General features: G+C 33.5%; 1 protein-coding gene across 2 annotated transcripts; it reads left to right on the forward strand.

Annotated features, from left to right (window-relative positions):
* The first annotated feature begins 1,389 nt into the window (after positions 1 to 1,389).
* On the forward strand, positions 1,390 to 7,018 carry LOC102620008 (glycerol-3-phosphate dehydrogenase SDP6, mitochondrial). 2 transcript variants are annotated; one of them, XM_006485538.3, is made up of 7 exons: positions 1,393 to 2,123; positions 2,795 to 3,268; positions 3,739 to 4,070; positions 4,493 to 4,653; positions 4,901 to 5,159; positions 6,086 to 6,384; positions 6,469 to 7,018. In XM_006485538.3, coding segments are annotated over exons 1-7 (1,884 nt in total). In that variant the 5' UTR covers positions 1,393 to 1,765; the 3' UTR covers positions 6,470 to 7,018. The 2 variants fall into 2 exon arrangements, with proteins under 2 accessions (XP_052295948.1, XP_006485601.1); XM_052439988.1 differs by lacking the exon at positions 6,469 to 7,018 and having other exon boundaries at positions 1,390 to 2,123; positions 4,901 to 5,163; positions 6,086 to 6,232.
* The last annotated feature ends 9,016 nt before the right edge of the window (positions 7,019 to 16,034 follow it).

Genomic DNA, 16,034 nt, shown 5'->3' on the forward strand with positions numbered 1-16,034 from the left:
TATCATATCGAGATAGAAAGACTCAGGTGACTCAAAATATCATGTGTGCATGTTCTTTTGACATGATGTTTACATTTGTATATACGGGCTAGGAAGGTACCGCCAATGACTCAAGGGTGTTTATGGATGCCTTAAATAGACCAGAATCTGGGTTTCCACTTCCGGAAGAAGGTAAAAATATTGATATATATGTGTGTGTTAATATGTTTGGCTTTTATTTTTTAATTAAGTTATGTTTTATTGTTTCTATATTTTAGGATATTACTACGTTTTGGATTTTGGATACATAAATATGAAGGGATTTTTGACACTATATAGAGGTGAGAGATATCATTTACGTGATTATAGAGGACTAAGTCGAGCACCTAGAGGTCCCCAAGAATTGTTTAATTATAGATATTTATCATTGCGTAATGTAATTGAGTGATGCTTTGGTGTTTTAAAGGTAAGATTTTCAATTTTAAGGGACATGCATAATTATAGTTTACGTAAGCAACGTCTAATTCCAATTGCATGTTGCGCTTTGCATAATTTTATTCGACGAGAAAATGCAAGTGATAGGTTATTTGGGGACTTTGATGTACAAGATTTGGTTACCAACAATGAAGGAGACACTAGTAGACCACTTACTAATATTGATTTATCTCCAGTAAGTGTCGCAGAGATGAATGCTACAAGAAATGGAATTGCAGCTTTTATGTGGCATGATTACAAATGTAATGCATAATGTGTATCATGTAGTTTTTTTTTATAATTATTTTGTTTAAATCATGTGTTGTAATATATATCTTAATTATATAGTGTAAAAATAATGACAATGTCAAACTTTTTTTAATTAATGTTAATTCATAAACTTTATTATCATATAATTTTTTTATATTAAATTTGGTTAAATTATTTTGGTGTATTTGTGTGTATTAGCTAAATAATTATTTTATCACTATAAATATAATGTAAATAATTAGTAAAAACTGTTTTTGAAAAAAAAATATTACCAAACGTATATTCTCTGTTTTGATCATTTTCAACTGTGTCTACCAAACGCATATTACTGTTTTCAATTTTAAAATATAAATTATAGAAAATGATACCAGACGTATATTTAAATTCGAAATACTGTAACTACAAAATAATATTTTTATTTTTATTTTTATTCTCATAAAATATAAATTTAAAAATAATACCAAACAGGACCTTATAGATTAAGTCCCACTTATCTCCGAAAGTAACCAACTGATTTCACACTGGCCACCAACGAAGAATTAATTTGGCTGAGATTAGAAACTAACATGCCACGCTGACCGGTCGATGGCTGCTTCCGTATTTGACTCTCATCCAACTCATGACTTTATTAATTACCCAAAAAGAAAGCACGGAACACAATGAGATCAGAACAAACGAAACGAACAACGGTGACTCCGAAAGGTCACGCGTACGCGCGCATTCACGGAGTTCGCTTTCTTCATCGTCCTCTTTACTTTTAATGCTCAGTCACAAAGCAGCCCTGCCATACCATGCACCTTTATGTGCCACGTGGAGCCATAGTGGGGCCCACATCAGCGCAATTACTTAAAAGCTCACAGTACTTCTACTTCTCTCGTTCTTTATGGCAACAAAATGGGGTATTTCAGTAAATTATGAAACTATTATAATGCTCAAGAGCGATTCCCAACGCAAGCTTGATTTGCTGGCTGCCGTTAACTGAATCACTACCATTTTTTACTCTTTGCGCCAACTCTGCTGCAATCTAGGACTCCACACTATCATGTCCGCCACTCGCATCCGCCGCTTCGGCGCCGTACTCGCCGCCGCTGCCGGCGGAACCTCCATCCTCCTCTTCACGCGTCCCTCCATCGCCGGAAACGACCGGGGTCCCTCGCCCGACCTCGTCAGGAGCCAGATCAAAAATTCGAAAGCCGTTGTTCCGTCGAGAGTCGTCCAGGAGTCTGCTTTGATTGCCGCAAACAACAGTAATCCTCTTGACATTCTTGTTATTGGCGGTGGCGCCACTGGATGCGGCGTTGCGCTCGACGCTGCGACGCGAGGACTTCGCGTTGGCCTTGTCGAGAGAGAGGATTTCTCCTCCGGAACGTCTTCACGATCCACGAAACTGATTCATGGAGGTGAGTGATTGGATTGTGAAAGCTGGTCATGCATAAATTTACTGTGACTTACTAATGGATTTGTGTGATTATGCTTTTTCTTTAATTTCAAACTCGTATGCTAATGGAATTTCAATTTTTTGGGAAAAAAAAATGCTGGTTGCAGCAGCAAGATGACTACTTTATGAATACCAGCGAGAGAGGTTAAGGTGCGTTGGGAGTGCTTTTGAAGAAAGCACTTTTATATAAAAATCTTCTATTAAAACATTCAAAGAGCATTATCTGAGAAAACAGCTTCCATTATTTTATTTTATTTTGAAATACTTTTTCTTTTTGGTTATCTGAAAAAAAAAAAAAAACTTTTATCTGCGAAATTGACATCAAAACAGTTTTTGCTATTGAAAATTATTTCAGTATTGTTAAAAAGTACTTTATATATATTATAAGTATTCCCAACCACCAAGACACTCCCTAGCCGTTGAACTAAAAAAATTTGGAAGTTTCAACAAATTATGGATTGGATATGGTTTTGCTTCTTGATTAAAATGAGGGTGCGTGCTAATATATTGAGGAGTATTTGTTTTGTTCAGGGTTTAGAGGTTTTTTATGATCAGCAGTTTTATGAGTGTATCCAAAGAGTGTGGTCCATATGTTTTGTCCTTAAAGAATTTCTCTGTCTATTAACTTTTTAGGAGTCCGCTACTTGGAGAAGGCTGTGTTTAATCTTGACTATGGTCAACTGAAGCTGGTATTCCATGCACTTGAGGAGCGTAAACAGGTTATTAAGAATGCACCGCATCTCAGCAATGCTTTGCCTTGCATGACACCCTGTTTTGACTGGTTTGAAGTAGTATACTACTGGGTGGGCTTGAAAATGTACGATTTGGTCGCAGGAAGACATCTGTTACATTTATCTAGATATTATTCTGCACAAGAGTCTGCTGAGCTGTTCCCTACTCTTGCAATGAAGGCCAAAGATAGAAGCTTGAAGGGCGCAGTGGTGTATTATGATGGTCAGATGAATGACTCTCGTCTTAATGTTGGACTAGCATTGACTGCTGCACTGGCTGGGGCTGCAGTGCTTAACCATGCAGAAGTTATATCGCTCATTAAAGATGAGGCTAGTAACCGGATAATTGGTGCTCGAATTCGAAACAACCTATCCGGTAGGAAAGCTCATTTTTCTATAGAATTATTATTATTATTCTTTTAGTAGAAATGGAGATAACTGTAGATGAGATTGTTTATATTTTTTAAAAAAAATTTAAAAAAAACTGTTCATCGCAACGCTTGCTAGAAATTTATTTTTAGTCCACCCAATATTTTTCTTTGTTTTTTGGCTATATCCTTTCCTTTTATCAATTGGTAAAGTTTGAAAAGTTCTGTAAGCAAACAGTTGCAGTATTATGAGATTAAGAAGCGTGTGGTTGTTGCAGTTCATGAGTTCTCGTTTTGTATTTTTGAGCAAAGTGGTCATACTAATGTAGTTGATGACTGTTTATCACAAATAATTAGACACATGGATACTGAAGAATGTTTATCGTTGTTTCTTGCTTCAGCATTTGGTTTTTAGTGATTTGTAGTTAGTCATGTAAGGTTTTCTAATTTGATTGTGCATGACAAAACTGCGTGTCAGGCAAAGAATTTGATACCTATGCAAAAGTTGTTGTGAATGCGGCTGGGCCATTTTGTGACTCAGTGAGGAAGTTGGCTGACCAAAATGTACAACCTATGATCTGTCCTAGCAGTGGCGTGCATATTGTTCTCCCTGATTACTATTCTCCAGAAGGAATGGGTTTGATTGTTCCTAAAACAAAGGATGGACGTGTGGTTTTCATGCTGCCATGGTTGGGAAGAACAGTTGCTGGCACTACAGATTCTGACACAGTCATCACTTTGCTTCCAGAACCACATGAGGATGAGATTCAGTTTATACTGGATGCCATCAGTGATTACCTTAATGTTAAGGTATGTCACAGTATCTCTGTTACATGCATGTAATATAGGTAACAATCAGTATATTAATCTACCATGTTTTGTATCCATATTACATATACAAATGATGATTTAGGTGTGCCTTTACCACATTCATTGCACCTGTATATTTTGTTAGGTTGTGCTTCTAATCTGTTGCTCAAACTGAATATTTGATCTTGATAATGTACTGCTAACATGGTGAGAATGGCAATATACTGCAGTACTGCATTAACTGATGGCGTGTAATTTTCTGACACAGGTTACTGGTTAATATCAGCTGATTGTTGTTATGGATTACTAGAATTCATAATAATTGCAAAGCTTTTGATGCTAGTGACTTGATTTGTCTCATTTCTTTTTTCTTTATTTATTTGGTATGCTTGTGGATACTAAAGTAATGGTAAACAAATCAGGTGCGACGCACAGATGTTCTTTCTGCTTGGAGTGGCATTCGCCCATTGGCAATGGATCCATCAGCAAAGAACACTGAAAGCATCTCCAGGGATCATGTAGTTTGTGAAGATTTTCCTGGTTTGGTCACAATTACTGGTGGAAAGTGGACAACTTACAGAAGGTAGAGTTTAACCTGAAAATGTTTGTTTAATTTGTTATCAAAGTGTTCCACTAAAAGGTGAAAGAGGATATGTGGTGTAAAAGATGTTTCTTATCTGATGTGTAGATATCTTATATGGTAAGCATTTCATGAATTATGTGCTTCTTATTGTGACCTTTTAATGGCGTAAATTATCTTCGCAAATTGAATTCTATTCCTTCTCACTCCTATCCCATTTTCCTTTTGTGCTTATTGGATCCGGTTTCAGCATGGCAGAAGATGCAGTTAATGCTGCTATAAAGTCTGGAAAGCTGAACCCAAGCAATGGATGTTTGACTCAGAACCTGCGGCTTGTTGGTGGAGATGGATGGGATCCTTCATCTTTCACAGTTCTTGCTCAACAATACGTACGGATGAAGAGGACATATGGTGGTAAATTTGTTCCTGGGGTTATGGACACTGCTGTTGCGAAGCATTTGTCTCATGCATATGGTATAATGGCAGAACAAGTCGCTATCATAGCTCAGGTTGGTACGTCATCCTCTGTTTCATAGTTCTATAGTTTTATGAGTTTTTTTGGTTTTGTGATAGCAAAGTGCTTTTAATTGAATTTTCCATTTACAACCTACAAAACAATGGACAAGGTGATTTTTTCTTTTTTTCTTTTTTTTTATATACGAGGCTTTGCTTCAAATTGCAATTCAAGACACAAAGTACAATTCAGTTGTTACTTGTTAGATGATATGGATTTCCTTCTCTTACCATAATTTGCAAGTGTAACCCCATGCATTGAATAAATTTTAGTGAGATCAATATTGGACTATCAGGGCCATAACTTTGACAAGTGTGAAAAATACAGGCATTGATATAGGTACTGCTGAAAGTCTAATTTCCTCGGTTCCTTATCTGTTGAAAGTAACATCCTCAGTCAATCTGTATGGCAAAGTTGTATGCTTTCAGTTTATATATATGAAATTAAGAAGTTTTCTAGGTTAAGAGAAAAATGTAATTCAATTGTATAAAGGGAAATGGCCAAAGCATCAAACAGATTGGTTCTGAGCCCCAAAAACATCCCCTTCCGTACACTACAAAGAAACCCTATTCAATTATATCCTCCAAAACTTTAGGCTTCTATATGCTCTTAGTGTTAACAATAGCCCTGTCCTTCTTTGAACATCTTAATCTGACCAACAATTTTGATACTGGGATTATTATTTAGCCATGTGATAGGATAATTTTACTTCTTTGCTAGTTTGCTTGGTTTATTCTATACTTATAAACATAGTTTGTGAAAATCTCTCAAAGAAGCTGGATTTTTTGATGTGTCAGAAATTGTCTTAGCCATGTGATAGGGTTATTCATACACGTCTTGGTAGTAGCATAGTGCGTGTGTTCTATATTATCTTTAGACCAGACTTGCAGTCCGTATGTTAAGCTGTCTTTTGAATCTTAGAATGAAGGTTTGGGGAAACGGCTTGCCCACGGATACCCTTTTCTAGAGGCCGAAGTTGCTTACTGTGCTCGAAACGAGTACTGTGAATCTGCTGTAGATTTCGTTGCTAGGAGATGTCGGCTTGCATTCCTCGACACTGATGCAGCAGGCAGGGCATTGCCCCGCATCATAGAGATAATGGCCACTGAGCACAAATGGGATAAATCAAGGCGGAAGCAAGAGTTGCAGAAGGCCAAAGAATTTCTAGAGACTTTCAAATCCTCAAAAAACAAGCAATTCCATGATGGGAAACACAAATAGTAAGTAACGATAAGTCTTCACTCTTTGGCTTCAGGCAATTAGAGCTCTTCACTAATTACTATTCACTTTTCATCATGTTTTAGGAACTTAAAATTCAGGCGAACCAAATATTTAAGGAGCTTGATTTATGGCCTATATCTTTTGGATGATGTTTTCAAAGGTTATGCTGGTTTGAGGAAATTTTAACGGCTTCATGCAGCAAATCGTTAGGACCATCATGTCTGGTGTCACATTCCATTTATTTATGTCTTGCTCCTTTTCGGAAGCCACATGATTCTCTGGACTGTTGAGCTTGTGTTACACAGTCGATCTTTCAAAATAATACCGACTCTTAAACCTTTACAGTTGCCATATACTCTCAAGTTTTCAGTCTTTTGCAAGGCTTCTTACATTTTGTGAAGAGTTAATTACTATTTTTCAACAGATTGGAATAGGGCATTGATTAACTCTCTCAAGAAAAAATAAATTTTAGACAAACTGCTAGATAATTATTTTTTCCTCTTAAGATGCATATCTTAAGCAGTTATTTCTTTAGTGTTTTTGGTTATCATGTTCTATAATGCAATCACATCTCCGGTTTGGAGCTGTATGTACTCAATAAAAGAGAAAAGAGCTGCATTGAATTTTATAAAATTCATTTTGTTCACTTGTTATAACTTAAGATTCTTGACTTTGATGTCAATTTTTCAGATCGCATTTCAGATATTGCTAATATCCTACGTAGTTCTGTTCAGTTTCTAGTTCGCCGAGCGGACAAGCATATAGGTTTTCAATATTAGGGCGCTTGTGAAATCAGCCAAAAAACCAAAGAACAATAACTTCTGGCTGTTTCTCCAGTGTTCAAGGGAATCTGATCATTTGGTAGACTTAAGATTTTACCTAAATACACCGTTATCACGAAATAGCAATGGTTTATTGAATGACTAACTAGTCATGTTCAAGTGAGTAGACATCTACATTTCGTATAAATGGAATTACCCATTAAATCGATGTAAAAATCTTATCTCATCCTTCATATCTACGTGGACTTGTCTTCATAGCAATTTAAAGATTATTTTCAACATTATAATTTGTAAAGGTTTACATTAATGTAAAGACCGCTTTCAATATGCTAAAGGCTGTGTTAAAAAGTATGTTCACACCTTGTATAATGTGTATACATATTATAAGTTTTAATAAAGAATCTCGTACTTTAGTTATTGGAGTTATTGGATTCAGATTTAATGGCTTATAAAAATTTGAACAAAATAAGCCTATTATGTGTAGATTTAAAAAAAAAAATAGAAATTCAATAGCTTAAATTAGAATCTCTAACTTTAATTAAAGCGCGAAATCCATCTTATAACTTAGCTATACATATCTTTATCTACCAAATAATATAATACAACAAACTTGATCAAATGCACGTAAGGTGAACGACTGTGCATGTCATGGTCAAGAAACTTTAAAATACTTTTGAGGTACTATATCAGTTATACAATAAGTAAATAACGTTATGACATGTAGTATATTTATTTTGAAGAACCAGCATACAATTAATAGTTATACAAAATTTAACTATATATTATTTATGTATTAATAATTAATTAATTGTATTATTGCTTATATATTTTAAAATAGGATTAATGTCACATGAGTGACACATGTTTGAATAAATATAAAAAAGGTGAGACCCTTTTTAAAAATAGCCAGACAGGTGACAAATCGTTAACTTTAACGAGTCTGCCAACTGATTTGATGAAATGTCATTTCTACCCTTGTGACTTTGTTTAAATATTATGATGATGAAAATGTCCTTGGTTGCTCATTTATTTACAAGCGTGCCATATACAAAAAAGACGATTTTGTCCTAAAAGTAACCAACACTTAGAAAATTGCACTTGAATGTCCAAATATTCACAAGATGACCAACCATAAAAAGACCATTGTGTCCAAAAATATAACCGTTGATAATTTGACCGTTGTAGACAAATTTCAAATGCTTTATCACTATCATCATTCTAGAACCAAAACTTCAAATGCTCATAAACATAGCATCATCTCCATAACCATTTCTAACACAAACACACATCTACATATTGCATCATTGGATAATACAATCACCTTCAAGCTATTCGAGCAACCTTGAGGCCACCTCAAATGATGATGACAGAAGGGTTTTACAATTTCCTAACAAAATATGCTTCTATGGCTTACAATCATTATTGAAATCATCAGAATCATCAACCAATCCAAAAAAGCTATATTACGACTGTTGCAAGCTACCTAAGCTATGTGACTACTTCGAATGGTGGACACCATGTGATGCAAAGAGGAGGCTGATTAGAGAAGGTACAAGACCAAAGTCCCACATAGCTCGATAGACTAGTGATGAATTTTTAGAGAGGATGAGAGGGATAGATTCCATTCTGCCAAGGTCCAGCATGAATTAATAGATTCGTGATGAAATTTTAGACAGGCTAAGCAAAATATAAAGAAATATGCAAAATGTCCAGACAACTTTGAAGCTCTTGACTTTTTTCTCTTTGTGTGCATGTGTATCATTCTCTCTAGGGACTAAGGCTGTAATGTGACTATGCAGTTATGAAATGTAAAATTAGAAATGAAATAAAATCTTTCCCTTAGTGCAATATATACATTTTATTGATGAAAGGAATTTATACAATAAGTGTACATAAAGGCTTCATCACACAGAGGCAACAACAAAATACTCATTTTCCCCTAACAATCAAAACAAAAAAAAAAAAAATAGTGTTGGCCTATTTGTCATGTATCTATTTAATTCTAAATCCAACCACCTATAAATTGTCACACATACCAAATAAGTATAGTTATTGTTTATCAGTAATAAGCTTTTCTACCTGTGATTGAATAAAATAATCAAAAAACCAGCTTCAGTGGGGTATTGATCTCTATCATTCCTAATTTTATATGGCATTGTAGAAGAAGTTTAACATATACTAACTTCCATTATACATTATCTACTTTGTTGTCAATAGTGACATTGCATTTAAGTCCATCAGTACATCTGAAATTTAAAATATAAAGTCACAAAACTTTGAAATCTTATTCTGCTAGGCCTAAATATTTGAGTGTAACAAAATAAATAAGTTACCTCCCTTTATGGGAAAGCATGAGCTTTCTCTTTTTCCTTTGTTGTTAGTCTTGTTTGTTTAGTAACTGGTGGTTGTTGTCTCATTCTAGTCAAAATCCTCCTTCCTTGCACCCTAATCGAACTTTATCTTAACAATGACCCTATTACATCCAGTGATGTTTGCCACTTTGCTAGTGCATTGCTCTTTTACCTGCTACAGTTGCAATGCGTTGTACAGTAGTGTTTGAACCACTATCATTCATTATGTTATGAGCTAGGTTGCTTCCAGTGGAATGATCTATAAATGACAGTTGTAATACCCATTCACATAATACAAAACATTGAATGTTATTGTGAACAAGTTATAAGAATAATCGAAATCAATACCATTAAAACTCTCTGAGGCTGTATTTATCTTTATTGATTCTGATTCCTTCATGTTCATTTATAAACAGAAATTTCATTAAAATCAAAGCTACATAGTCAAATCACTCTAATATAAACAAGTTTGAGACATTACGTATAAGGTCGTTACCTTATAATACCTTGTTTTCTTATTTTGATTTGCTAGATTTTCTAGAGAGACCCTTTTTTTATGTCCAAACTTTGCACAACACGAGCATTGCATCCCATATTTCCTCTTGTGTACTTATACCTCATCAGTCTCTCTTCTTCTATTCATTTTTTGCCTCCGAGGTGATCTTTTGACTAATGGAAGCAGTATCTCGTCACCTTTGACTTGGGGCTATAACTTCTTATCTGAAATTAAATGGGTCATACCATTATAAAATAAATACTTTCCTATTTTTTAAGGAGGCTAATAGAGAAACAAATCAGTTATTTTTATTTTAATCGTCTAGTTTCTATTTTAATTTATGTAAGGCATTAAAGCCAATTAGGATTCTGATTTGATTTAGATTCTTTTCTATTCGCTTAGATTAGGATTTTGATTTGATTTAGATTATTTCCTATTTGTTTAGATTCAGATTCCGATTTGATTTTGGTTTAAGATTTATTTCCAAAAATTATTGTAACCAACCTTATATAATGTACTCGTATCCAATAAACATAGATCAATTTTGATGCAATTTGTGAAAGAGTTAATTCTCTTTAGTTTTATACAAACTTTTTGAACTTATTAGATTTCTGTAACGTTCAAACTCTTGACTTATCAATCAGACCATCCATAGTTAATTGTGGCGTCCTCAGATACTAAGGTTGATGCTTTCATTAAGCATTGGGTCGTGGTTCCATTCAATTCCTGATTTAGATTTGACCTTGAGGACTAAATTGATCAGGGTCGCATCAGTTCTTGACGGGGTTCGTACCAAATTAGCTTTGTGATCTATACTAGCCTGAGTCGTGGCTCTCCTCTTGGCTCTATACATATGCTGAGCTTTTACAAATACACATCAATTTCTTCTAAGTTCATCTTATATTAAACCAACACTAACTTCAAGGTTTTGAAGTATTTTTGTTCCATACTGATTAGTTATCCAAGCTATGGTGCACTATGGGTTTGTTGCCAATCTTTGATATGTATCATACATAGAGATGCAGCAAAATACCAAGGACAATCATGTTTTGCACATTTAAATGCTACTTTGCCTCTACAAAATCTAATAGCTCTGTAATTAAATCTATATTTAATGCAATGCTTCCTCAACTTCATCTTAAACATCTTAAAGTTATTAAAGTTACATTCCAACTACGAAATTCATAGCTTTTGAATGTTTAGGTATGTACATGTTCTCTCTCACATTAACATCCATCTATTATAGAATTTCATTAGTTTCTTCATCAGAGCAAATATTGTACTCATTATCATCACTCTCATAATATGATAAGAAGCCATCATCTTCATCATCTGAAAGTATAAAGTCTTTAATTTTTGAAGGTCTTGTACCATGGATGACTCTCGCATTAACTTCAAGTTGTCTTTTATCATCACTTGAAGAAATAAAGAAAACATTATCATTGTCATCACAATTAAAAGGATGGTCATCATTCAAATGAGATAGGGCAAGTTCAGTGGGTTGTGATTCAGGTTGTTGTGTCAAGGGTTGGCTAGGTTGTTGGTGTTAGTATGAAATAGTGGTTTGATTTCCTACTGATTGGCTTAGTTTTTGGTCCACTTGCTGCATATCATGAAGTTGTGGTTAAAGGTTATCACTAGTGATAAATTAGACCTTATATTGATTTGTTGGATATTGAATTGAGCATATTCTTCAAAAGAGTCAGTTTCTAAGCTATTTGTGATTACTATTCTGTTGTTCGAGGAAGGTAATATGAAGTGAATGTCAAGGAAATCATCATACAAAGAAGTGTTTCTTGGTTCACTTAAACTTTCAACTAAGACAGTGGGATTTGAGGTTGCCTTTGGATTTGGCTAGTAGGATTCAACTTCAGATTAAATGGCATCTTTTCTAGGGATGGTTGCGTATCGATAGTTGGCTTTTAAGAAGGCTCTGTATCTTGAATTAGACTAAGATTAAAATGTAGCTCAAAGTAGCCATGTTCATTGTGAATAGACTATTGTGTAAAAAAGTTATCATCATTGCATCTGTATACTACCTCACCATCCCAAAGCTGAGTAAATTATAATCATCCTTAATATGTCGTTTCAAGGACAACAATAATGCTCATTATATCTAAAATAACTAACCAAATCTTATACTTAATACTTACGAATCAAACATAAACTTTTGTATTATCATTCATTTTTACCTATACAAACCAAATGTTCAATATGCATAACAAAATATGTAATGCATTTAAATTTACATTAACATATATTACCACCTAAAAAATTAAAGCTATAAAAAAACCCTAATTAGTGTAGAAGAAATTAATTTCATATCAACATTCACACACAATGTAGCTTATGTAAACACAGTTTAACAACTAATAAAACAGAGCTACAAATGACATAATTAAAACATATTTTCTTCAATATTGAAACATGCTTTTAATGTTCAACATTTTCAACAATATCAGGGGATAAGTTCTGGAAAATAAGATGAATTACACTAATTTCAAAATCACAACAATGGCAAACGTTGAAACTAGAGGTGGGAAAAATACCTGACCTGATCCAAATAATTTTGGGTTCGGATTGGATCGGGTTGTGAATAGAACCCGATTAGATGAAATCTTGTAAACCCGATCGGATCGGGCAAAACCCAATCGGGTTGCTTAAAAAAAAAAACTAAACCTAAATGGCTAAACACACGTACACCACACACACAAATCACATATTCACAAAGTTACACAAACACAAGACTCACAACCCTCATGAAGTAAGAAAACACTCTCTCCCTCTCACAATCTGTTGTTCTTGTGCTATAAGTCCAGCCAGTCCCCGCAATCTGCTGTTGTGCGTCCAGCCGTCCGCAAGCTGCTGCTGTTGCGCGTTGCCCATCTGCTGCTGCCAAATGCCACTGATCTGCTGCCTAAAACCCATCTGTGATCTACTACCGTGGCCACTGATCTGCTGCTCCAAAGCCCAAGCCTCCAACCCGACCCAAGTTTCTCCCTTTTGTGTTCTGAATTTTGAAGCTTTCATGGTATATATGGTTATTACATAGCAAATTAACATTTAGTATTTGATTGTTGTAATCATGTATTTTTAGATGTTAGTAATAAAATCAAGAAAATTGGTGTATTTATGATTTTTTATGAATTGATTTTTATTAATTGTTAATAACTAAAAATTTTGTTAATTATTAAAAATTGAAATAATGTTAATTGATAATCGTTAATAATTGTTAATAACTACAAATTTTGTTAATTATTAATAATTGAAATAATGTTAATTGATAATTGTTAATAATTGTTAATAACAGTTAATAATTGATTTTTTTCTGAATAGATTAGGACATTAGGTAGATTAAATATTAAGATTAATTATTATGTTACATATATTTTATATATTATAATGTGTTATGTGATTATGTGCACTTGTGCAGTAACTTCAACTTTAAAAAAATTAACTAATTCAATTTGGGCTTGAAATTAAGGGGTTTATACTTTATAATAAGGATTAAGACATGGATAGGCAAATAATATCCTATTATTATGGGGAATGGATAATTTGATATTATAAATTAATTAATTAATCATTAATTTCTTGCTTTTTCTTTATGGAGTATGAACAATTTTGAATTTTTATCTATACAGTTATACACCTAATCATATAAAAATATTACGAAGGAATTGTTGAATTAAACAAGTATCACAAAATTAAATTAATAAATATTTGAATTGAAATTACTAATTAGATTATGTTAATAATATTTTTGTGTTTTGATTTTTGAAGTAATGATTATTAATTATTGTTTTGTATATTTAGATGCTTGGACATTCAAAATTGAATTCAATAAGTGGCGATGAAGAACAAAGTGTAAAAATGGAAGGAACTCAAAGAGGAAAGGAAAAGGCAAAGCAGAAAAGACCGCCAATGAAAAAAAGATCGGAGACGTGGAATCATTTCACTTTACTCAAAAATAATCCAAAAAAAATGCATATAAAGACATGTGAAACATACAAGACATTTCGGAAACAACAAGGTGGAAGTAAACAAAATTTGACAGTTGAGGGCGGTGAAGAAAATGCAAGTAATCTGATTTTGGTTAAAGGATAAAGTCAAGACGCGTGTAGAATGTCAGTAACTAAAATAATTATTATGGGTGAGTTGCCGTTTAGTTTTGTAGATAATAAAGGGTTTAGGCATTTCTGCAGTGCAGTTATCTTACAGTTCGTTATGGCATCTCAAAGAATTATTGGTAGAGATAGGGATGTAGCCAGAAATTTAATTGATCTGGGGCACATTAAAAATATAGTATAATTTTGAGAATTTATATTACAACACATAAAATCGTAATATAATATAAATTGATAATAAAGTTTGAAAATTTAGAGAACAGTAAATAGAGTCACAACTATAATATAAATTAATAATAAATTTACTTATTACAATTATTCTAATCAAGAATTTCCCGACGGGATTTCATGTGTTGAAAATGTTATAAAATAGTTTCATTATCAATACAATCAAATACATCTTTTTCAATGTACACAACTAGATTATCATTCAACCATTCATCTCCCATTCGACTTCGTAGTCGATTCTTCACATAATTCATAGCTAAAAAAACTCTTTCAACAGTGGCAGTGGCAACTGGTAGAAGTAATGCTAATGTGACTAATAAATAGACCAATGAAAACACATTGTGCTTGTTAGTCTAAACCATTTTCTATGCAAGATCACCAATCCCATATAATTTTGAAAACTTAACACTAGACTGCATATCCATTATGTAAACATCAAGTTGAGTATCTAGTGCCATGAGATCAACTTGAGAAAAATCTTTTGGATAAAGTTGAGCAAGGCGCAATAAATTTTCTTTATTGAAAGCTACAAATCAATCTTTTGGACATAAACAAGCGAAGCAAAGAAGTAAGTCAGTGTTTACCTCATTAAAAAGATTGTTTAACTCTTGAAGTTGCATATCAACTCTTGAAGTTGCATATCCAAAATAGCACAAAATAGGTCAATGCAATAATGATGCACATTTGTGATCTCTTGCACTCTACGCCTTCATCTTCCAGGAGTTAGAAACACATTTTCCATGACAAGAACACTAATAAAATGCTTCTGACAAAATAAAGAAACTTAACTAAGCAAAGAATTCCATCTATGTTCCCTCATCCTCTGTAGACCTAGTTTGCAAATGCTAATTAATTTCATGGAATTCACAATATCTTGATCTTTCCTTTGTAATGCTTTTGACAATTCATTTGCAAAACCAAGAATATTTTTCATCAAGTATAAAGTAAACACAAAATTAAATGTTTGCATGAACTTCAAGGTTGAATTTGCTTTAAATCTTTGCTCAAAATTTGATGCATTATTTGCAATAATCTCAATCACATCAATTATGGATGAGAACATGGTAATAATACTTATTAATGTACCATAATGTGAGCTTCACCGTGTGTCGCCAAAACGCTTTAAAGTAATCTCTAGATTCATACCTTGCCCGCTTTAAAGCTCACCCATTTTAAGTGCTTCAATAGCTGCAACAACATGCTTCTCTCTATGGATATCAGATCGTTTAGATGAGGCTGCAACAATGTTAAAAACTTTAGCAACTAAACTAAACAAATCATTAACTTCTTAGTGTTTTTTTGCCACAAAAACAAGGGCCAACTGCAATTAATGGGCAAAACAATAATGTAATAAGCTGATTCATTCTCTTTTAAAATGAGTGTTTTCAAACCATTAAGTTCGCCTTGCATGTTACCAGTACCATCATATCCTTGCCCACGCAACCTAGACATGCTTAATCAATGTCTAGCAAATAGTGTGTCGAGTGATGCTTTGACAGTATCAATAACATGTTTAATACCAATAAAACGTTCAACCACATGTCCTTTTTTATCCACATAATGCAACACAACTGACATTTGCTCTTTTATGGATATGTCATGAGATTCATCAATCATAACTGAAAATAAAGAGTCACTAATTTCTTTAATGATAGCTTTAGAAGT

This window comes from Citrus sinensis, chromosome 4 (assembly GCF_022201045.2).
Source record: "Citrus sinensis cultivar Valencia sweet orange chromosome 4, DVS_A1.0, whole genome shotgun sequence".
Taxonomy (NCBI): Eukaryota; Viridiplantae; Streptophyta; class Magnoliopsida; order Sapindales; family Rutaceae; genus Citrus; species Citrus sinensis.

Bases quoted from the DNA above. Each gene is read 5' to 3' on its own strand.
- LOC102620008 (XM_006485538.3), top strand. From the start codon at position 1,766: ATGTCCGCCACTCGCATCCGCCGCTTCGGCGCCGTACTCGCCGCCGCT. The intron at 2,124-2,794 runs GTGAGTGATTGG...TTAACTTTTTAG, and splicing joins CACGAAACTGATTCATGGAG to GAGTCCGCTACTTGGAGAAG. The intron at 4,071-4,492 runs GTATGTCACAGT...TAAACAAATCAG, and splicing joins GTGATTACCTTAATGTTAAG to GTGCGACGCACAGATGTTCT.